The 23294-nt window shown below is 39.1% G+C and overlaps 1 protein-coding gene across 1 annotated transcript; it reads right to left on the reverse strand.

Annotated features, from left to right (window-relative positions):
* Window positions 1–13352: 13352 nt before the first annotated feature.
* MSANTD1 (Myb/SANT DNA binding domain containing 1) lies at window positions 13353–22762 on the reverse strand. The gene is made up of 3 exons (XM_072406512.1): window positions 21406–22762; window positions 16528–16794; window positions 13353–13868 (listed from the first exon to the last, which is right to left on the reverse strand). The coding sequence occupies exons 1-3, from the start codon at window positions 21657–21659 to the stop codon at window positions 13628–13630; spliced, it is 762 nt and encodes a 253-aa protein (XP_072262613.1). The 5' UTR covers window positions 21660–22762; the 3' UTR covers window positions 13353–13627.
* Between the last annotated feature and the right edge of the window lie 532 nt (window positions 22763–23294).

Consider the following 23294-nt stretch of genomic DNA (forward strand, 5'->3'; position numbering starts at 1 on the left):
CATAGAAGAGCTCATTGCTTTTCTTTTCACCTTCCAGTCATAGGCTTCATGACGGACAAGACCTGTAAGTGTGACCAAAAGGCAGTATCTCCCCTCTCCATACAAGGTTGTGCTATGTGACAGAGCTGTGTAAATCTTAGAACTCCATATCTATAATACAAACCATTTGGTGTGTTATTCAGCTCCTTGGATTACATCTATTGTGTTTAGCTGTACCTGGAGTCTGGATTCTGAGTAATTTTTGGTATCATGGATTTTTTACATTTTCAGTGGATTTGAATACTTGTCTAATTCTTCATTTTGATGCAAGATCTGCTACAAATGAAAGAAAGCACAAATAAAATCCTGTTTATGAAGAAGTTATCCCATCTTCTAGCAGTTTTGAATTGTTTGCTGAAATCTGTGCTGTAACCTCTGTGCGACTCTCAGCTTCTTCCTGAAATTGTTCCATGGCTCAATGTACAAGCTGTTCCCTGAAAACATCTCAGGAGTGTATAATTAATAATCAGAACAATGTACATGCTGGGAGGAATCGCCATTCACCAATCTCTATCACGCCTTATACTGCAGAACTCTGGTCCCATTGTGTTTTCAGTGTGAGAATCTCCTGAACAAGATTTATTAATAACAATTTACATAACAAAAACTATCAAATTTTCATGTCACCTTATCAAAAACTATATCACTCAAACATGAGCATGCTATGAAAAAAAAATCTAAATCCGATTACATTTTCTATCAAAAGCAATTGAAGAATAATCATTTCATTATATGTCTAATTCCTAATTGTATCAACCACATCAGAACTCATTCAGAAGCATGTACAATGTGTATCCTGATATGGCTAAATGCAATAAAAGCAATTCTTTATTAAATGTGGATATACACATGACAATTGTTCAATATAAAGAAACTGTTTTTTCATGAAAGAATTGCAAGTTTCAGAATTCATCTGTGCTCAATGAAACTATTATTTGCTTTCAAAAGAAAACGTCTGTTCTGGTAAAAAAAAAAAAAAAAAATAAACAGCATAATTAGACCAAATAGATCATTTTCTATGTTGTACAATCAAAGCTTGTTTAGCCAACCCTAAGCTATGTACACGTCAAATAAAAGTGGCCCAAGACGAACGATTGCACTCGTCTTGGTGAAAAAAAAAAATCTGAAATGTGTTCATCACTTTGCCTCTGCAGATTGATAAACCGCTGGTATGGAGGGGGAGGGGGGGGATACTGTTTACTACTATAGAGGAGTTGGCAATGGGGTGCTGCCCACTTATCCTCCCCCTCCCCTCCCTATAGAATATATCGGCACTAAATGTACAATGCTCCTTCATTCACCTGTCACCAGGAATGATCATAGATTTTTAGTGACAATCCTTTGACATCTTTATGGGGATTAATGCATAGACAGTGCAGCAGGCACCAAGAGTTGACTTGGGGACTTGGGTGTAACACAACAAGACCTGGATGAAAGTCGGAGATGCTCCCTGTATATAAGTCAAAGGTAATTTTTCCAGTTTAGATCGGAATATATAAAAGTAACATCTGCCACCTACAATCTGTAAATTATCATTCCTCAGCACAATGCTTGTGTTGGGGTTACAATAATAAATGCCCTCCCTTGGGTGACTATCAGTCAACACATACAACTGCTAGCTCTCAGTCCTGATTGTCATTGACAGTTTTGGTCCCCTCTATAATTAATAATAATAAACATTAATAATGTGATCACTAAATCAAATACGACATGGTGATCAAAGCTTTATTAGGAATTTAAATGGTTTAGGCTTGTAGATTGCAGTGTGAACCTGTAATTGTCTCATACAATTATAGGACTAAAATAATTTAAACAAAACAGTATATATTAACATATACAGGTAGTACCTGAGTTAAGGACATCTGACATACAGACGACTCCTAGATACAAACGGGGCTTCATGTGCAGGACAGAGGCTTGGAGGAGGGTGGTTTGCATAACTTGCAGAAGAAATCTTTTGCTAAATACAGCTGAGACTGAGCTCTTCTGCAAGCTCTTTCTTTTTGCATATGAAAGCACAGCTTGCTCCAGAAGTTGATGAATGTCTAGGCTCCATTTTATTTTGCTTTGCTAACTCACAGTGAGGATTTTATACAGTAACTGACACCACACTGCCTGATATTAAGTTGAGACAAACATCTGTCCTAATTGCATTTATGGAAATAATGTACCTGTTCCAACTTACATACAAATTCAACTTAAGAACAAACCTACAGTCCCTATCTCGTATGTAACCTGGGGAATACCTGTATATAGTAATAGTCAACTAACTCATATTGATGCTCAGTGATGATTGATGAGCAGTTAGCCCATGCAGTTTATGGGGTGTGCATACTGCAAAGCAGGACCACCATCAGGGGATGAGATGGGGGGTACTTCTGTATCAGACCTCATTTAAAAAAAAGGATTTTTTTAATTGCTGGGGACATAGGGGAGGGTGTCACAGGAAGTTTAACTAGTATGAGGTCCAGAATTTTTTTTATAGTGGCCCAGCTTTACAGGTACAACAAAACAGAAGTGGGACATTATTATGGAAAAGGAGATTTGGTAGAGCAAATGTTGACTGAAAACTATTAAACAGACACGCTGCCTTGGCTAAGGCTCCAGTGCTGGTCATGTGATTACAAACCAAGCCAATAGGTCACTCCTCCCAGTATAGATCATATGACCTAGGTTTTATGGTCGCAGGTCTTACCTGTAGGAAGGCTACAGCAGAATTTTTTACAGGCAAAGGTAGGCATTCCAGTTCTTCCTGCAGTCATAATCCACTTTTGTGGTGTCTTATAGCACGTACATTAGCACACCATAAGAAACCTTATAATGCACCACAACACATAAATAGTTCCCATCAGAGTTTTGGGTTGAGCTACATTACAGGTATGTTGTGTATGCTATTCAAAACCAATGGCACCACAATGACCCACACTGGGCTTTGAATGTTACCTTTCGTTCCAGTAATGCACAATAAAATGAATGTGGAAGTGTGAATCTGATCCAAGGGATGTAGGAACTCAGACTATATGGGACAGATTCCAGAAATCGACACCAAGGACAAATGGTGCACAATAAAAACTTTTTGGGAAAACTTTCCTAAATCTTTTTTGATGAACATGGCATTTCAAAAGTGACAGCTCTTTTAACTTTCAAATATACAAAATGTTCTATTAAAAAAAAAAAAATTCTTCAAGGATATGATTACCTGGTGATGCTGCTGCAGGAAATATTCTCTAATGGAGCTTTGACTGTGTTCTGAAATCTCAAATAAATTCATCATAAATGCATTAGGTGGTTACATCTAAAAAATCCACCTTGGTTTCATTATAATAAAGCAGTCATGCGTAGCAGACTGGATTGTCATATTGTGTTTATGAAGTATAATTCTTCTTACTTCAGTGCAGTCTATGTGATAGAGTTTGCAGCAATTTCCAGAGTTTCCAGATGTCCAGGACAAAATCCTAAACAGGCTGACTCATGTGCGCCCTCTAGTGCTAGTTTTATGAACTGTACAGTAACCACTACTTATGATGAAGCTGCTAAAGAATGTACATAGATTTGCCCCCATACAATTATTAGATTAAGATGACCTTAATCACAAAAAAATTTTAGCTTTACAAGTGGTCAATCATCTCTAACCCCCCAAAAAATCAATTTTAAATCCACGTTGTAATGCAGCAAGCAGGACATCAATGGAGATGTTAGGAAATGCTCATGGGGCCAGCAATCCTGTGTGCCACCGCAGTATCTCCTCCCATATATTCCATCCAGCGGTGACACTGGAAGCAGCAAGGAAATAGCATCATTTTCTGCTTCTCTTTAGCCGTGCAGCCTGCAATGTACTTTCTCGGCATCCCCAGCACACACTCTGAGGCTGTGCACAGCTGAAGGAGATTTCAGGAGCCAATTACTGTTCCTGTGCTGCCATTGGCTACTGGGGCTTTATAGCCTCCCTGCCCCACTGATCCATGCCTGTTGTAGCGTTTAGCTGGGCTAATCTGTGCTGGAGAGTTCTCATCTGATTTCCTGTTGCTGAACTTGCCTGTTTCTGAGCGAGTTTATGTTCCCTGTGAGTTTATGCCGCTTGGACCTACCTTTTGCCTTTGATCCTGACTCTGCCTGTGTTTTCCCTTAATGTTATTATTAAACAGGATTTCTATAGCGCCAACATATTACGCAGTGATGTACATTAAATAGGGATTGCAAATGACAGACTAATACAGACAGTGATACGGGGAGAGAGGACCCTGCCCTGCAGAGCTTACAATGTAGGTGGTGGGGGAAGTATCACACAAGAGAAGGGGAGATATGGAATGGTGGGAAATAGTGAGGGTTTAGGAGACAGGAGAAGATGGGTAGGTGAGTTTGAAAAAATGGGTTTTCAGTGCTCTTAAATGAGCAGAAAGTAGGAGCAAGCCTGAATAGGACGAAGAAGACCGTTCCAGAGAGTTGGGGCAGCTCTAGAGAAGTCTTGTATCCGTGCGTGTGATGAGGTTATGAGTGAGGAAGTCATTAGTAGGTCATTGGAGGAGCAGAGAGAGTGGCTGGGGGAGTATTTTTTTACAGAGTCAGGGGGACAATAACTGTGTAGGGATTTGAAGGCAAAGCACAGGAGCTTGGATTTGAGTCTAAGGTGAAATGGAAGCCAATAGAGAGAACTACAAAGAGATGCAGCAGAAAAGGAGCGGAGGGAAGGATGGATGAGTCTGGCTGCAGCATTCATAATAGATTGTAGAGGAGAGAGTCGTGTTAGTGGGTTTCAGAAATCAGTCAGTAGGGATGAGCGAGAATGGCATTCTCGCGAAAATTTCCTTGAACTTCAGATCTTTCTGCCAAATTTTGGCGAACCGCTACTATGTTGCCAGGTTCAGTGGTATGTGTAAAGTGCAGGCCTCCATAGGTAAGAGCAGCAGCAGAGTCAGAACAGGAACGTTTCAGTGAGAGCCAGGAAGTTCAGAGATTTAGAAAGGACAGGTTGTTTATGGAGGTTACTTTATTGCCTACAGATCTGGCATTCCGTAGACTGCCAGAGAGAGGGGGTAAGAACTTATGGGTAGGGTGAATGGGGATGAGGTTAGGAGAAGGGAGTATCTTACTGAGAGTGTATGGAAGAGAGAGGCAGCGTGGGGGACCAGGGTTGGGTGAGATGCCACCAGAAAGTAGCAGAAGAGAAGTCAGGAGAGTGATGGAGGGGAGAGACAATGGGTCTGATTTATTTAAGCTCTCCAAGACTAGAGAGGATACACTTTCATAAGTGAACCTTGGTGATCCAACAAACTTGGAACGGATCTGGTCTAGGATTGACAACCTTTGCTAACAAATAGCAAATTACTTTTAGGAAATCCATTCCAGCTTTGCTGGATCACCAAGGTTCACTTATGAAAGTGTATCCTCTCCAGCCATAGAGAGATTTCATAAATCAGGTCCAATGAGTTATCAGACTGGGGATGGAAAGGGAATAGAGGCAGCAAAGAGAGTGCAGGGTGAATAATACATTTTAGCAGATAAATCGGAACCATATGAGTACAATGAACAATGTGGCAAACTGAAATCCATGAGAGACGGCCCTGTAATATGTGTAGTAGTGAGGCTTCTAAGCTTGTTGCGATTCAGAATTAGGATATGATGAGTCAGTCACAGAGATGGTTTGATGAGTTAGCAGTTCAGAATGGCAGCAGCAGAAGATGTGTTGGACTCCAGGTGAATGAATCAGTCCAGAAGCAAGAAATGAGAGTTGCAGAGTAAAATTGTATGTACAAATTCCGTTCCAATTCCTGTTTCTATTCCCTGGAATAATTCCCATGGCACTTAAGATTTGGACACGTGACCAGGGTCCCCACATGACCTTGCTTGTTGTTTAAATAGAAGTACTTTGGGCCCTGAATATGGATGGACTGATGGGAGTAACAAGGAATTAGGGAAATCCATGGGGAGAATAAAGTTGGTGTAATAAATTCATCTACAATGGGAGACGTACCATACACAATCAGATGAGGGTTGCAAGAAAAAACAGTTGGATGCACAGGGCTGAAATTTTGGTAGAATAAGAGACGTACCTGTAGAGGGAGAGAATAATGCAGATTATTTGCAGGCAGATGAAAAAGGTGAATTCATCAGTGATGTTAGTAGAGGATGAAAATGATTATTATGTAATTCCCTTGAATAATTTCCATTGTACTTATAATTTGGCAATTAAGATTTGGGCATGTGACCAGGGTCCCCACGTGAGCTTGCCCTTGTGTACGTTTGGTGGACAGATATTCTGTGTTTGAAATCTACTCTGTATTCTGGACTTGGCTCTGTTGGAATCTTGGTACCGCTTTATCTGTGGGCTCCCGGTCCTCTGCCAGCCCTTCCCCAGACACCATTCCTGTGCGCTGTAAGTCCTGAGAGCTGGGAAACACAACCAGTCTACCGAGACTGAGCACGGGCTTGCTATAGGTGAAGAATGCGGTGTCTGGTGAGGACTGGTGCTGGACCAGGGCCTTACAGGGGATGAATACTTCCCAAAGGCACTGTATGTAAATATCACTACAATGGAGTCGCCATGCCCAGACAGACTTATATTGCATGCAGCAAAGTCCACATATAAGCCTCCATGATTGAAAGAACAGAAATCCAATGATTAATCAGGGCAGAACAGGAAATTCAGTACTGCAGAGGAGCTCCTACAAATGTACAAGATGGAAGGAAATGCTGGAGTTCTGCTTTAAGGCCCATGTGAAAATATTTTTCTCTCGTAACATAGCAGGAAACTGAATTTCAAATAAAAGAACAGCTGCACTCAAATAGAAGTTAAAAAATAGTTTACAGATCAAATATTGAAAGGAAAAAAGATTCATAAATCACTTGAAAAAGGGAAATATTTGACAAATGAAACATGGCATACAAATTGGTGGGTAAACCCAGATCTAGTGATTTTTTTGGATTGGGTATACCAATGTCTACCTTACAAGCTTTACATTTTCACAAAAATGTTTAATTTCAGACACAAAATAAATATTTTCATGCAAATTGACTGCTGGATTCTTTACTTTTGCTTCTGATTTTTACTGGCAGCTGAAAACTTGTTTTGATTTATTCAATGTTCATCTGCGGAGTTAATGGACTGAATTAAAGTACAGCGCCTAAACATTGGAATTAAATATTTTCCAGTATGTGAAATGCAAATTAATAATACTTCCTTTTAGTGTTCTGCCTTATTGAATAGCAAAGCATTATTAGTGCAAATCTCAATGTGCCTGGATTTAAAGGTCAGAAGTAATTAAAAAAAAAAATCAGCTTAACTAGAAATTTACTGGAGACTTTTTATTTAGTATTGAAAAAGGTCGAATTAGCATGTTGTTTATACAAAGATAAATACAACAACCAACCAGGTTATTATTATTATTAATAATATTAATAAACAGTGTTTATATAGCTCCAACGTATTATGCAGTGCTGTACATTAAATAGGGGTTGCAAATGACAGACAGCTACAGACAGGAGAAGAGGACCCTGCCCCGAAGAGCTTACAATCTAAGAGGTGGGGAAGCAGCATACAATAGGTTGCAATTTATTGGTAAATATTCATATATTATTTGATCCCAGTAGAACCTCAAAGTTATAATTGTAATTCCCTGTATTTGTATTGTCTGTGTAGCAGTCTACAGCATCCCCAGCCTCCTTTTAGCCATGCAGTGTTCATCTGAGATGTAGCTTTTTTGGCATCCCCAGCACATACACTGAGACTGCACGCAGCTGAAGGGGATTTTAGGGTATGTGCTGCAGCCAATACGTAGTTTAGGTCCTGGTTTCAGTCCTGTCCTGCTATTGGATGAAACTTCTATTTAAACCTCTCTAGTCTTAAACTGCATACACACATGCAATTATTGTCGTTGGAAAGGATCTTTCACGATCCTTTCCAATGACAAAGGACTGCACGATGCATGAACGAATGCTGTACATACAGCACCGTTCTGCTCTATGGAGAGGGGAGATGAGAGCGACGGAGTGGCCCCCCGCTGTGCGCTTTTCCCCTTTCCTTGCATTAGGATCGTTCGTCGCCAATCGTCCGTGGATTCGCCAGGATGGTCGTTCAGATGATGGACAACGGGTGCTGTAGATTTTTGTCCGATATCGGCCATGAGCCGATTATTGGGCGAGAACCATTAGACATGTGTACGTAGCTTTAGGCACAGTTTGCTGTATCTTTAGTGTGCTACCTGTAACTTATCAAGCTATACTCTGCCTCATTGCCTTTCTCGATACATGAGTGTGATCCTGCTTCTTGTCTTTCCCCTTCCCTGACCTTTAAACTGTCTTGACCTTGGTCCTCATCACCTGCCTGACCCTGGCCTGCTGCGTATCCTCCCTGCCGAGGTTCCTTTCTACCCAGTGGCTGATTTCTGTCTGTCTCTGCACCAAAGCTCTCTGTCTCACTCAGCCCCTGTACCTGGTTTGGCACCAGGTTTTCTCCCTGCAGCAAAATAGTCTGATGATCATTAGGGTCACCCGCCCATCACACCTTGGGGGTGGTCTGGCAATGACCAGGAAATCCTGTGTCACTCTGCCAGAGGGTGTATCCCTAACAAGGCTGTACTGTGCTCTCCCTGTTACATTTATCTGTAACTTCATTATTGCTGTGTGTCACTATCTTGCCTAAATAAGCAACAAATTTGGCAACCTGGTTAAAATGTTCTGTAAAATGTACACAAGCAGTAAAATGCAAGTGATTCTGAGGAAGCATAAAAGTTCCAAATACTGCACCATATAATCCTGGGTGAAAGTGTGTTGGAATGAGTGAACCTCACTTTAAGTGAAAGTGGCAAAAGTATTCTTTTTTAGTGTGGTTATGCCAACAATATTCTGAGGGCTTGCTTAAGCCACTTACCTGAATAAAAGCAGGAGAAAACTCCATATGACCTATGGAATTGAAACAATGTACATGTTTCTAAAGAACAGCATATAAATGGGAACCTTGCATTAAGAAAGGAATATTTGTGGATCGATCAGGCAAGTAGGAAGGATTATTATAGAAGCGGCATCACCTGCCCCTTTCTGCAATATTACTCGCCTGATTGTGGACTCTTAAAAGTGGAACTTTTGTTCAAACAAGTAAATGGATATGGGCAGCACGGTGGCTCAGAAGTAGCGCTCTTGCCTTTGCAGCGCTAGGTCCCAAGTTCAAATCTAGGCCAGAACACTATCTGCATGGAGTTTGCATGTTCGTGTCATGTCCGTGTACTCCCACATCCCAAAAACATGCAGTAAGGTTAATTGGCTTCCCCTCATAATTGACCTAAGACTACATTAATGACATATGACTATGGTAGGGACATTAGATTGTGAACTCCTTTGAGGGACAGTTAGTGACATGACTATTGACTTTGCACAGCACTGCGTAATATGATGGAGCTATATAAATACTGTGTAATAATAATAACAGTCATAATAAAAAGTTATACCCCATGGAAGTTATTTGTTTTTCACAATTATGAACAGTCAAACTGTCATTCAGTGCCTACAGGTAAAGGTGATAAATGATGCAAACAATTGAAATGCTATATTTATTCTTATAATCTGCATTTTTTAAAATGCAGATTTGTCTCTTGGAAAAAAAAGCAGCTAACTTTACCATATAAACCCATGACATCAGAAATTGTGTGTTCCAGTAGTAATGATTACAACCTACATGGGAGTATGCACTTATTTTACCCTCAACCCTTAAGGTTTAGTGTCCTTTTTGCTATTGATGTGTGGGGTGCCATCATGTCAATTTTGAAAAGACATGCAAAGGCCCTGAAGGTTGTAGACACCTTCTGATCTGAGTAAAAATTTTGGAGAAAAAAATAATTTAAAAGGTTTTTAAATTATTTGAAATCAATTATTACACTGTAAGAAAAAAAACAGAAATAACTGCTAATTTGTCAAGTACTGGCTGGTCCAGCAAATGCAGACCAAGAGCTATTTATTTGATGCTTGCAGAGTCTTGGAGAACCCCAAAATGTCATCAAGCAGGTAACTATAGCAAGACTTTGGTTTTAAGGTGCATGCATATATATTCAGAATGAGATGGCCTCAATTCAACCTGCATAGGAGCTATGTTAGGAAAGAAGTTTTGCTTTCCAAAAGGGACATTAGAGCAAGACTACTGTTTTCTACTTTTTTGGTAAAAGTAGACTTGTTTTGCAAAAATGGAAGATAGCATTTCAGGCAAGGAAATTCATAAAAGCTGTTAAACTGGTAATGTTATGGTTTGGGTGTTGCACCCATTTTATTAACCATAAATTCTGCAATATTAAATTGTGGTTGAAGAGAATCTGAAGCCATCTATCTAATTAAGTAAAAACAAAAATGGATCTTTCAATCGGATAATAATGTAAAGTATACAAGCAAATCCACCATGGAATGGTTAAAAAAGAGGAAATAGAGGGTTATGGATTGGCCTAACCCAAAGGCTCTTATCTGGTCAAAAGCCCAGACTGATGGAGGCACGGGTGACACAGGGTTTACAGTAAATAACTGCCCCCTGTGTCTTCTCCAGGGAGATACTGGAGGCAGGGGTGATGCAGGAAAACACTGGAACAGCACAAGGGGCACAGGCCAGGGAACAATAGATTGGACAACAAGGGGTTAGCACAGCAGCTGGACTGAGAAACACTCTCAGGCAACAGGTTATTGGGAAATGCTCAGCGTTGTGTCTGAGCCAACTACACAGCCAGGGACTAACAAGAGGCTGTCTCCTGGTTGGCTGGCGGAAGGGGTGATGGACATTAAATCTGGAAGAACAGGCGCCCAGGGTAAGAACTGCCTGCATGCATGTGAGGAGGAGATAAAGGAGATAAATTTGACATGTTGCATTTCATTCTGCATTGGATTACCACCTTGCTCTTCCAGACAGCTCCAAACATTGTAACCACAGCACATTGGAGCCCAGAACACATACCATGGGTTAATCCCTAGCAAAAGTTGGATTAGGCCTTTAAATAATTTAACCTTGTTGGACTTACCCATGTGTGTGTGCAGAGCTATAGTGCTTTGGCCTTCAAGGGTACCCTCAGCTAAGTTTTTACGAAGATATTTCTTTCATAAAACTATATACAGCGGGCATACGTTATGAAAAAGCACATTTCCCTCACTGTTCTTCCTATTCTCTCTGCGTTGCTAAAGACAGCTCAATATCCTGGGAATCCACCTTCACTTCACCCTGAAGAACTGGAGACACTTTGAGAGAGATTGTCACAGCAGACTCCAGAAAATTCTAGGTTAGAGAGATTGCTTCAACATTTATATGTAATCAAAACTATTTATAGTTTTGGCCATAGTACAGAAAGGCGAGAACCCCCAATTCAGTTTTATATGTTCTGTGTCCTTACTAGGGGCATCCACCCTTCTATTTGCTCTGATGACTACTGTAATCGACATAAACAATGATGGGAAATCTTCCAGTAAGGTCATCTTAACAAGAAAGGAATTCCCCTCACTTTGTAGACATTTCATCTCAATTTTTGTTCCGTCTCCACAACACAAAGTAAAGATAAAACCCACCAGTAGAAGATACCCTACAAAAATAATTAACGGGGATTTATATTCATTTAAAAAAGTGGAAGAGTATGATTTCTTGTGATCAAGAAAGCTACCCATTACTTGCATTGATATCCAGACCTCTAGGATAATTCAAAATCCCATTTATGCATAAGGAAACAAGTTAGGTACATCATCACACAAGGTGAATTTTATCATACATTACAATATTTATACCTTTGTGTGAAAGTATAGAAACAAAAACAGATTTCTCCAGTGTTCTTCTTTTATCTCAAAAAAGGCTGGGATTATTCAAAAACTGTCAAAAAATAAAACTTAGCTTTGTAACCATAATAAAACTAGGGGTGCCTTATATACACTGTGTATACAGAACACCTCAACATATCTCATTTGCTTTCCTCAGCTTTAATTTATTTAATTTGCAGAAATTCTCTGCAATAGTTTACTTGTTTTTCAAGATATTTAAACAGACTTGGGGTGTAGGCCGCTGTTTTTTTTAATATTATTACAACACTGAAGATGCTCAGGTGGAGATATTGTAGGCAATAACCCCTCCACATAACAGTTCATTTGACTAAAGTGCCATAATGTCTTTATCGGTATCTCATCTCAACTCATTGTGTTGTACTCAGTTCAATTGCATGGACAAAATTTTCTCAGCAAAACATTGGAGTTGTTTCAAGGAAAATAAAATTACAAGGTAATTTTTATTAAAGTTTTGAATCATATTTACAGGAATGTTTTGTGAGCTGATCACATTTCAAGATATCTGGGAAATTTGTAGTGAGATAAACAGGCAGCTGATTTTCTTTCAAATGCGTTGCATCTGCTGGAAATGGATAACAACATAATAAAATCTGCAGTCAATGAATTGGCTATACAGAATTAGAAGCAGATGTCCAACACATGTTAGCAGCAGGCAGCCCGATCTGCCACAGGTTTAGCCAACCTTTATAATGTGCCAGGGACATCTGGCATTTATGTGCACCTGTTCCACTAGCAGGGCTTTATAGGGTACTGATCCAGCATGTCCTGACATCTTGAGGGACAATGTCTCTGCAAACCTGTTTTGCATGAGTAAAGATAATGTGGTTGGGGCAGAGTAGTCTGATCGGATCCAGTTGAGAACTAATTTTGCCGTTGGTTATCTGATTCTGATCTTCTAGAATTGATTTGTCCTCTAGTTCCTGATTTTTTTGCAACCTTCTTTTTTCTAACCTTCTTCCTGAATTACTACCCCATTTGTATCTTATGGTATCCCATCATCTACATTGCAACTAGTGCCAGTTTGCCATCAGTATTGGCCCTTACAGTTTGGTACTTTGTACCATTTTCTATTCATCCCAGCGAGGATCACATATAGCAGCCCGAGAAGAACTAAACACTGTTTGAATACTGTGCCTTACCCATCGGTGACCTAGTTCTGTTCAGGTTATGATACCAGTTAACACAGAAATTGGAGCAGTTATCACCTTTTTTTTAAAAAAAACAATCATTTTTTAAAGGACAACTTTATACAAAACAGTGAACATAACGTGGGCATTGACTGGTACTGATTGCTCTTCCACTTTAGATGCTTAGTTAAGGTTTAGTAATTCTTTAATAGCCTCTATGGAGGCAGAATGGCTTTGCTTAGCTTGTGCCTCGGTGAGTCTGTATTTAAAGTACATTTTACATATGATCCACAATTTTAAATTTATATAATTAAATGCATGAGTGACTTAAGTCTTTCGGCCTATTTTCCAAGCCTCATTTTGTTAATTGACGTCAGGGAGAACGTCCCACCTACAAAACCAGAAGCAATTATACATGAGTTTAAAAAAAAGGCAGCAGTAATGAAAGGGTTTTAATCAATTCCTATACACGGTATATACAAGCAGCTTCATTCTCTGTCTTCAATGTGGTCAATTGGAGGCACTCAGAAAAAATCTAGTCATCTGATCTCAATTCCATCATCCTTTAGGAATCTTTCACTAGAAAGTTATGTGAATGGAAGTCACAAGAACGGGATGGAATGTAGCTTGTCCATAGTGAGCTGTAGATTTACAAGACTAGTATGTGGAACAAGTTAAGGTGCAGATTTGGAGACCATCTTCTCCAGGAGGTTCATCATCCTTTCCTGGAGCTGCAAGCTCTGTACTTGGATGATGTTCTGTTGGTCCAGGATCCGTCGTACTTCCCGACAAGTTTCCTCCATTGCCCTGCTCAGTCGTTTCTGTTCCTCCAACATGTTCTCCATGATTCTCAATTTCTTCTTCTGAAAGCTACAACTGTGTACTTTCCTTTTCTTCATGGACCTTTCTCCAGACCTGAGACAGAGTGACAAAGTAATGACAATTTTATTGTAAGAGTAGGAAAATAAGGAATTGTGAAACTTTAGACTTTACCTTTTATCAATGTAGATAAGTAAAACATTTGCTTATTAGTTACTGTAGAGAAAGCCCAATGACCAGTAAAGTGGTGGAAACTTTGATTTTGGGATGGTTGAGGGGACTGTTGGAACTTCTGCTTTGTTTGCATGGCTTTTTAGAGATACCCCGGATGCTTTATGAGTTACTCATCACTATAATAATCATCTGTCTGCTGTGAAGCCAAGTGGAATTGCATTTGTTGGGTGTTGGATTTACCCAACTTTAAGCAAGAATGAACCCCATCAATCAGTAAAATGGTAAAAACTTTGATATTTGGATAGTGCGAGGAAGTGTTAGAACTTCTTGGCTTTTAAGAGATTTCTACCATTGTGAGTTAATGATCACTAAAATATCAGCTGTTTGCTGTGGAGCCAAGCAGAATGGGATTTATTGTTTTTTTATTTAGCTTTATGCAAGTATGAGCTATGGCAATGAAATGTACAGAGTGTATTACTTATGAAATATACTAATCTCTTTTTGATCTTCAACCCCATTCAGTTACAAAGACGTGACACCTGTTCGAAGAATTATGATTGTTTAAGATTATCAAAAAGCTACCTATATACACTGTTCATTCTAAGATATAAAAAAATAGACCAGAATATACAACACACAGGAAGGCATAGTATGTCCAAAGAAACCCTCACTGGGAACTAAGCTTTAAAACCTCACAGAGGTTCTAATTATTCTTAGTTCTTCTGAAAACAAAAAAAATGTTGTCAAGGTAGTACAACCTAAAATGACTGGCTCATCTCTTGTCAAAGCATATCACTTATTTCCATCTGCATGGCCAACCTGATGCTATTGCTGCATAAAAGTTTTCTATCAGTAGAACAAATGGGCAGAAAGACCAAGGTAATGCCAAAATGTAATGCAAATCCTCTTTGACAACAGGGCTAAACACAGACAAGTAAGGATGATGAGGAAAGGGGGTAGAAAAACCTAAAAGTCCTCCAGTTAGGGAATGAGATCGGCTTTTCCTGATTCATCACTGTATCTAATGTTAACTAGGTAAAAAGGTAACTGTGCTCTACTAAAGATATGCCCGGAGTTCAGCATTAATGGTAAATAACTATAATGGTTTGCTTTTGCTGGTTGCAAGCCCAGAATGGTGGAAATTTAAAACTAGGATCTTGGGGGAATGGAGACTTTAGGAAAACTAGAAAGTAGGCATGATCAATGGTATATTGAGACAAAGGGGTCTATTTATAAAGCATTTATTCGTAAAGTCACTATTCTCTAATGAGGAATCTTTAATGTGTTTGAACTCCCACCATATCATTTTTGGTAAAAGTCAAATTCACTGCTTTATAGAAAGACCATACAATTAAGCAAGTGTGCTATGGGGAAACAATGCTGCAGTAAAAATATAAAATTCATGGTAGTTAGTACAAGAAGTCTTGCAAATAAATGCGAGTAAAATGGGATGGCTATAGACTGACAGAGACTATGAATTGGTAAGAACGAAAGTTAAATGGTAGTTAGCTTTACAATAATATATTTGAAAGGTTAGCACATGTAAATGATAGACGAAAGGTGGAAGAGTTTTGCGGCTTGTCAAATTTTGTGTCAGTTGATGGTTCGGCTAAACGTTAATTCTGCTTCAGTGGCCTCAAGTACTGCTATGACTGTGAAAGTGAAAACTATGTGACTTGGAGGGTTTATTAACAATGATAAAGTGTCAAGAACCAGATATGTTTAAAAGGATGTGAGCATAGACATGAGATGTTCATCACCTGGGCATTACGAACAAGTTTTAGTGTTCAAACACCCATAGCAGGACATCATCAACAGGTAATGGATCACAAATTTTGGATGGTCATTTTTTTAAACGGAACAATGATAGACAATGTGAGTAAAGTGCTCATGTTGTGACTGCTTGTGTTTAGAGACCCTTGAATGCCAGAGTTGCCTCTTCATATTAAACTGCCCTCCTAAAAGTATTAATGTACAACTCCAGCCAAAACTTTTTTCTTGTTCTTGGATGGGTGGGAAGGGGTTCGAAGCTTTGCTGTTAGTAGCTCTATTAGGAAGGTTTTTCTTTATTTCTAGACCCATTGACACAGAAGGTCAAATTTTACCTATGTGCGACACAAGAAAAAAAAAACATTTGTAAACTCATCATCATTACCAGAAGAAAAAAAGAGAAATCTTGCCAACAGAGACATATGCAGTAAGTAAAACATGCAAAGATTTCCACATATCCCCCCAAAAAAAAAAAAGGTTTGGCTGGAGTTGCTTGTACCAGGACAAAAACAAGGCAGAAAATAGACAGAAGATGTAGACTTTGGTAAAAATGATGGTTGGCCACCACTAAACAATAAAAGCAGAAGATCTGCAATGTTTATGGTGTATTCTGATTAAATTGTCTAATTTGGGGACTTTTCAAAATGTAAATGAATAAAATCTGCATATCAAAATGAGCAATTATTCCTTGAGATAATCTGTTCACCAACAAACATGCACATCTGTTGTTCGGTGTATTTGGGGCAATCTGGCATTAAACAAGTTCTCTAACTCCTGGGAAAAAGCAGAAGAAATTAGTACCATAACTTACCTGAGCTTGTAGGACTGCAGACTTGTAGAACTCTCTGAATTGTCATCCTGGAAACAGCCCTCGTCATATGTGAACTGGTTGTAGGGCAGGTAGAGGGGTGTAGATTTGACAGAAGGGGATTGTGAGGCTTCAGTCTGAGATGTGGAAGGTCCAGGCTGTAACTTCCCATCGGTCTGTTCTGGCAGTTTGGATAAGATTCGATCGATAGTTTTAAAGTAGGGCCAATCGGGAGGAACAGATTCACCATCTGTCATACATTTTAACTTCCTATATAAAACAAAGTAATAAAGAAGTGATGAAGGGAAACAGAGACATTTTACATCAGCAAACTTTGAATGCAAAATGAAAATATTATCAAGCAGTTATTAAGGGTACTTCATACTCATAATTTTTACCACTAACTCTGTACAATCAGTTTTTCTATTGTTCTGATCTATACATCAATCACATTGATAAATTCAGTATTGCCAAGTACAGGTTTGACTTTCACTCTTACCCTGATTCCCATACAAGAGCTGCCTCATACCATGAGGTACACTACTACAGGTATACTAACCATTGGAGGAACTTGTGTTAGTAAAGAATCTTTACTGGGACTCCATTACAGGACAGGGTGTTAGATATGTCACTGTAGATGGGCCTTTAGTATTTGTTGGTTATTTCAGATAATAATGTACATCGTTGCATAATATGTTGGCGCTATATAAATCCTGTTTAATAATATTAATATTAATAATAGTAATAATAACAGGATCCATGCAAGCCATGCAAGACTTTTTAAATAAAATCACAGCAAGCTTTGCATATTGACTTTCATGGATGCAACATATATTCCATGATTTCTTATGAAATAGCAATAATTATCATAAAATGAAAACGAGGATTCCTATATCCACTATTTCACATGAGCTATGAACAATTCAGATGTGCAGAATTCTGTGTGGACTATAACAGTCATAGCCAATGGGCACATCTGGGTGATTGTGAAAATGTCTGATTGCTCTATTAAACCCTCACGTAAGTGTCTAACACAGAACACATGGCTGTAATCATTTTTATGGCAAATATAAATTTAAAACCAGTAAATCCCTGTTTGTTCAGGACATGGTGGGGGGTCCCATCATTGCAGCCCCCAGGTGTCCCAGGGATAGGGTGTTTATAGTCCAGACTTACCAAGCAGCAAGACTCAGTAATGTTGGAAACCGTGGCATAATTGTAAACTGATTCTCATTCATCATTCCAGTTCTCCGTGAGATGGATTCATTCAGTTACCAGTGTAAAGAGTAATTTTATTTAGGAAAAGTTACTGGAACACGAGGTTGTTATTGAGCTCCCTCTATGTTAATATAGTGTATAAAGGAAAGAAGAAAAAGAAAGAGGTTTCCACTTTTTGAGTAAAATCATTAATTATGTATTAGTACAAATCCAATTTCATAATTATTTTACATACGTTATATTCATATATATCCAGGCTGGTTTGTACATCAACTGACTGAAATATATTTCCTAGACAACTTTGCTACTAGCTATTAACCGTGTACGTCTTATGCGATCTAGATGTAATATATCCCTATATTATATCCCTATATTATATCTAGACCGTACAGATCTTAAGCTCCCCTGAGAAAGTTTATAAAGGCGAAACGCGTCGGGTTCACTTAAGACATACATGTCTTATGTGAACCCTGAAGACTGGATATATATAATTGTAATGTATGTAAAATATTTATGTATGAAATTGGATTTATACTAATACATAATTAATGATTTTACTCAAAAATTTGTGAGCGGAAACGTCTGTTTTTTTTTTTTTCTTCTTTTCTTTATATCAGTGCAAAGAGTTACTTCCCTTCAGTCCTATGTGTGTGATGAACAATGCTGAATAATCTGTATAATCTGAACACAATGCTCAACATATTCTGTACCTCTTAGATGAAAAGAAATCTTTAATACAGATCTATAATCACCCAAACTCCAGCAATGCAATGTCTGTGAGCTGCCTTGCTAGGGTCTGGAGCTTACCCCAGTCTTCTTCTGGGTTCAGGATCTTTAATTGTCATTTGGCTACATTGAGATAGAAGATCTTCAGTGCACACTTATCTCAGTACATGGTGAATTTGTGCACTGTAAGAAGATCATGAAGAGGCAGCTAACAATCCATTTGTATGTCCATAAAATGTCTAATAAAACGCCTGTCTCATCACAGATTTTTATGTTTTAAAGTAAGGTTGGTGGTGATTATTCTGTGCATGTGCTTGAGGATTGGGAAAGTTTGCTTTAAATTTAAAGGAAGAAAATGAATATCAGAATTCTTAATTAGGTAACTAATTTATCATTTTACCATCAGTTCTTATAAAGACACAAGACACCAGACAGAACTTGAAGACTTATGTGTAATGACTAATGTGTAAAAAACTTTCTTTTTCACAGATACATTCATGCAAACATTCTTGCATGATGCCAATGTTTTGCTTATTTTGTTTACTAGTTCATGCCATTAGTTTAATGAAATTGTCACCCCAGTAGTGGCCCCATAGAGATCAAGGCAAGAATATGTATATTTTTAGTGTCTCCTCTCCTGGTAATCACTTATTAATATTATTATTATTAATAATAATAATAATAATAATACAAATCAATAGGCTTTATATAGCAACCAACATATTACACAGCGCTGTACAATAAATACAGGTTGTAAATGACAGATACAGAGAGTGACACATCCCTACAATAATTTACTATATATATATATATATATATATATATATATGGCGATGGATAATTACCAACTTTAAAGTTTTACTTCTGGCCTGTCCCTTTCTACCTCGGTATTGCTCCACTATAATAAAGGGTGACCAAAATAATAATAATAGGGATTTGGGAGCAGATTGACCAGAAGTTCAACTTTTTAACTTAAGTGATAGTGTAGCTTCATGCCTTTAAGAGACAAATTGGAAGGCCAGCGGTTGACTGTCTCATCTACTACCCTTAATGTTTAAAGCCCAGCTGACCTTTCAGTTTAAATCAATGGTGCATTAAAAATAAAATCTGTGCAAAGTCTTGTAGTTTTTATGGTTTATAACGCAGTCACAGCTGTAGGAAAAGCTGCCCTTTGGCAGAATGTTGTAGACAAGGACGTTTGAGGTGTTGAAGCAGTGATCTCTCTGCAGAAATCTCAAACACCCTGCATATATCTTTGCTATTTTAAAGTTCTCCTGGAGAGCTCTAGGTCTGTGTTAGGTCTGTGGATTGCTTCCACACAGAGACCAATGGTCCTTCTCCTGATGCTGGCAAGGGACAGGCTTTCATACATAGAATGTGGCTGCTATACAAATAAACTGTAAGATTTTAGCTGCTTTAAACTAAAAGTTCAGTTAGTTTTTTTTAATGTTCCTTCTGTGCTTCTTGTTCATACATTATATCGACATGCTTTGCTGTTCATTTATGTTCCCCTCTGAATACAGACAAATCTTACACAGAAAGCACATCAAAGCATTCTCTCCTCTCTACTAAATTCTTTATAATGTAAAATAAATGAGTGGACAAAAGAAGGCCAACGTGAATGAGGCTGTACCAGGCAACTGGAATCTCAATGCCATCTAGAAATAAGACCGTGTTCAATATCTTTACAGAAAAAGTTCCCAGTGACCCAGAACAACCTTTACAAAGTGAAGTCTGGACTGGATCTGCTTTGTTATGGCTGACAGCCAGGCACCTGGCATTTTCAGAAGCAGATGACCACAATGGCAGCTTTTATATTCCTCCCAGTTACTTTATTGACATTTAGGTGCATTTGGCTTTTACACCACCCTACTGGAGTACAGGTTAACATTCAAAACTCCGGCACCCTCCGGACCTGCGAAGTGCCAGATTTTCGAAAATTCCGAATTTTTTACGTTTTTTTATGCTGTATATATTTAACAGAAAATGACAACCTGTACAGTCCTTTAAATGGATGCTGAACCCATAGTGGGGCTATACAGCAGCAAATAAATGGGAAGGAAGAAGAAGGATAGCAGTGCAAGCAAGACCCAACAGCTGATTCTGGAGTACAGCGCCATCAAAACATAAACAACACCTCCAGAAAACCGTGTTTATTTGAAAATGCGCTCCGGAAATCTGAAGGAACCGCATCATCGATGGCCGGATTTTTGAATGTCAACCTGTATATATATATATAACATGTCTAAACATGGCAGGATGAACTTTACAAGAAAAGCATTGCATTTTGTAAGTTATTGAACAAAGTGTGCAAGCTAAAGTTATCTCACGGTGTCATTCTTCAATAAACGCCATGCATTAAAAAGAAGGAGATTCTGGGATATAGTATTCACTTACTTGGCATAAGTGTTATATTATAGAAACCAAAACTCCAGGCAAGTTTGAAAACTCACCCTAACTATGGCAGGGATATTGTTCTTTAAATATGTCATCCTTGCACAGCAGCACTCAGGAAGAAGCAACTCTTCAAGCCAATTAGGATCAGCTGCATGCACATGTGCTGATGGGGAACGGTGAAGGGTGCGGATTGAGCAGAGCTAACTACTTAGGCTAGGTACACATGTGGAATGGTTCTCTTCCGATAATCGGCTCAGGGTTGATATCGGACGAGAATACGTCCATCGTTCTGGCGGATGTCTGTGTGTACTTAGCCTTAGCGCTTTGCTGCTCCTTCATTCTCCAATCAGCAAGTCGAGAAGTGACACCGCTGTATTCCCAATGGTGAAAGCGACGTATGAATCATGAAAGCAGCCGAACAGAATCACAAACTCCTTGGCAGATGACGCAATGTGTAGTTTACCTGCTTCAAACTTAAAATGGGAAAACATGATTGTGCAGCAATTGATAAATAAAAAAACAATATATAGTTTAGCTTACCTGTACTGAAAAGTCATGTTGGTAATTTTGATTTTAATCTCTTCCCCATGGCGGTGCTCTCCCGTCATTTCGAAAAGCTTGTTCGCCATGCGTTCGTAAACTTTGGCGTTGCGTTTAGTTTGCTTCAGTTCTTCAAAGAATTCCTCCCACACCAACATGAGACCCCTCATCTCTGCGTCCGTCCAGTTCCGGGCCCTCCTGTGCTTCTCGCTCTGAGAGGACAGAAGGTAACCTGGCACCTCAGCTGCAGCCATTGCCCACTGAGCCAGCTGAGAGAGGATTTAAGAGGGCAGCCAACACAGGGCCACCTTTTAAGTAGATATTTCTCCCCCCACCAACACAAAAAAAAAGGCAGCCCTATGTCTCAGTCAGAGCTGAAGCCTTTGAATGACAAGAGAGCATATGAAACCCTTTTGCAACAGCTTGAAGTCTGAGAGCATAAAATGAGGCCTACATCTGACAGGCTGGAATTTAGTTAAAAGCTTTTAAACAGGAAAACGTCATATTGATGTCACGTTCCCATAGCAACAGAGCAACTGCATAAGCTACAACAACAAAAACCTTTTAACTGAAAGCCAAATAATCAGGACAAAGTTGACAGGCCTTCAATATTAAAGCTTTTAAACACTTAAAAAAAAAAAAAAAAAAATGGGTTCGGCAATGAAAGCTCTGCACAGTCGTTAGGGTCAGGCTTCTGTAAGAAGCTTTTAAGTTCTTTATTGCAGTTTTTTTTTTCCAAAGCAAGCCGGAGAGGGAGAGAGAAAAAGAGAGGAATGGAGACCAAACACACAAAGAAAGCTCTCCAGTCAGAATGTTAATTAAAGTCTGTATTGCAGGGATATGCGGGTGGCTAAATGTATTCTGGAGGTTTTCTATTAGTATTACATGCAATATATTTACCATCACGTGAGGTAAATGGAAGTGCTTGCTCACCACAATGCTGGAAAAATACGTAGAGGCATGGAAACTACTTGCAGCCTTAAGCGTTAAAGGGTTATTCCACCCAAAACTGCAGATGCTGATCAGAAGTAAATCTGCAAAGTATGATGCCATATAGAGTCCTTTACTTTGATTGCTCAGCTGTATTTAGGGTGATGAGTGAATTAGTTGTACTATGATGAAAGATGAGAGCCTTCCATGAGCAGAACTGTCCTGCAAAGCCTCGCATGTAGAGAAAGATTGCCATGCAGTGTAATGGGAAAATAATTCCCTGGAGAAACTTAGAGACAGTGCTGGAGTGAGGAAAAAACCGTCTTGAGGAGCTTTGGGAAGATGAAGACACTACTCCTAAAAAGCTCTGGGAATACATAGACCCTCCCCCGAGGGCCCTGGGCAAATAGAGACATTCCACAGAGGAACCCTGAGCAGATAAAGACACCGAGGAGCCCTAAGCAGACAAAGACACTATACCCAGGAGCCCTGAGCAGATTAGGATACTCCACCCAGAAGCCCTAAGCAGATAAAGACACTCCACCTACAAGCCCTGAGGATACAGAGACAATAACCTGAGGAGATAGAGACAATGACCTGAAGAACCATGAAGAGATAAGTTACTGGCTTTATGTAACCCAAGGAAAGTAAAGAAACCACCCCAAGCTTTAGGGAGATAGATACAACCTTGAAATAGGGAGACACTGCCTTTGGAGTATTTCAGGGATAGAGACATTGCCTGAGAGAATCCTGAAGCGATAGAGACATCATTTTTAGGTGACTTGAGTAAATATAGATCAGTGTTTCACAACCAGGGTTCCTCCAGGGGTTGCTAGGAGTTTCTTGAGTAACGACCAATTTGCGCATCCCAAGTCCGTTTAACAGATTCCAATTATCTTTTTGGCTATCTGTAAGGATGGCTGCCTTCCCAATCGCCAACAATGCAAGAGCCATCGTCT

This window comes from Pyxicephalus adspersus, chromosome 3 (assembly GCF_032062135.1).
Source record: "Pyxicephalus adspersus chromosome 3, UCB_Pads_2.0, whole genome shotgun sequence".
NCBI lineage: Eukaryota > Metazoa > Chordata > Amphibia > Anura > Pyxicephalidae > Pyxicephalus > Pyxicephalus adspersus.

Excerpts from the sequence above, each read along its gene's own strand:
- MSANTD1 (XM_072406512.1), bottom strand. The coding sequence starts at position 21,659 with ATGGCTGCAGCTGAGGTGCCAGGTTACCTTCTGTCCTCTCAGAGCGAG. Across the intron at positions 16,795-21,405 it reads AACATGACTTTTCAGTACAG|GAAGTTAAAATGTATGACAG; the intron begins GTAAGCTAAACT and ends TGTTTTATATAG. Across the intron at positions 13,869-16,527 it reads CTGCAGTCCTACAAGCTCAG|GTCTGGAGAAAGGTCCATGA; the intron begins GTAAGTTATGGT and ends ACTCTGTCTCAG.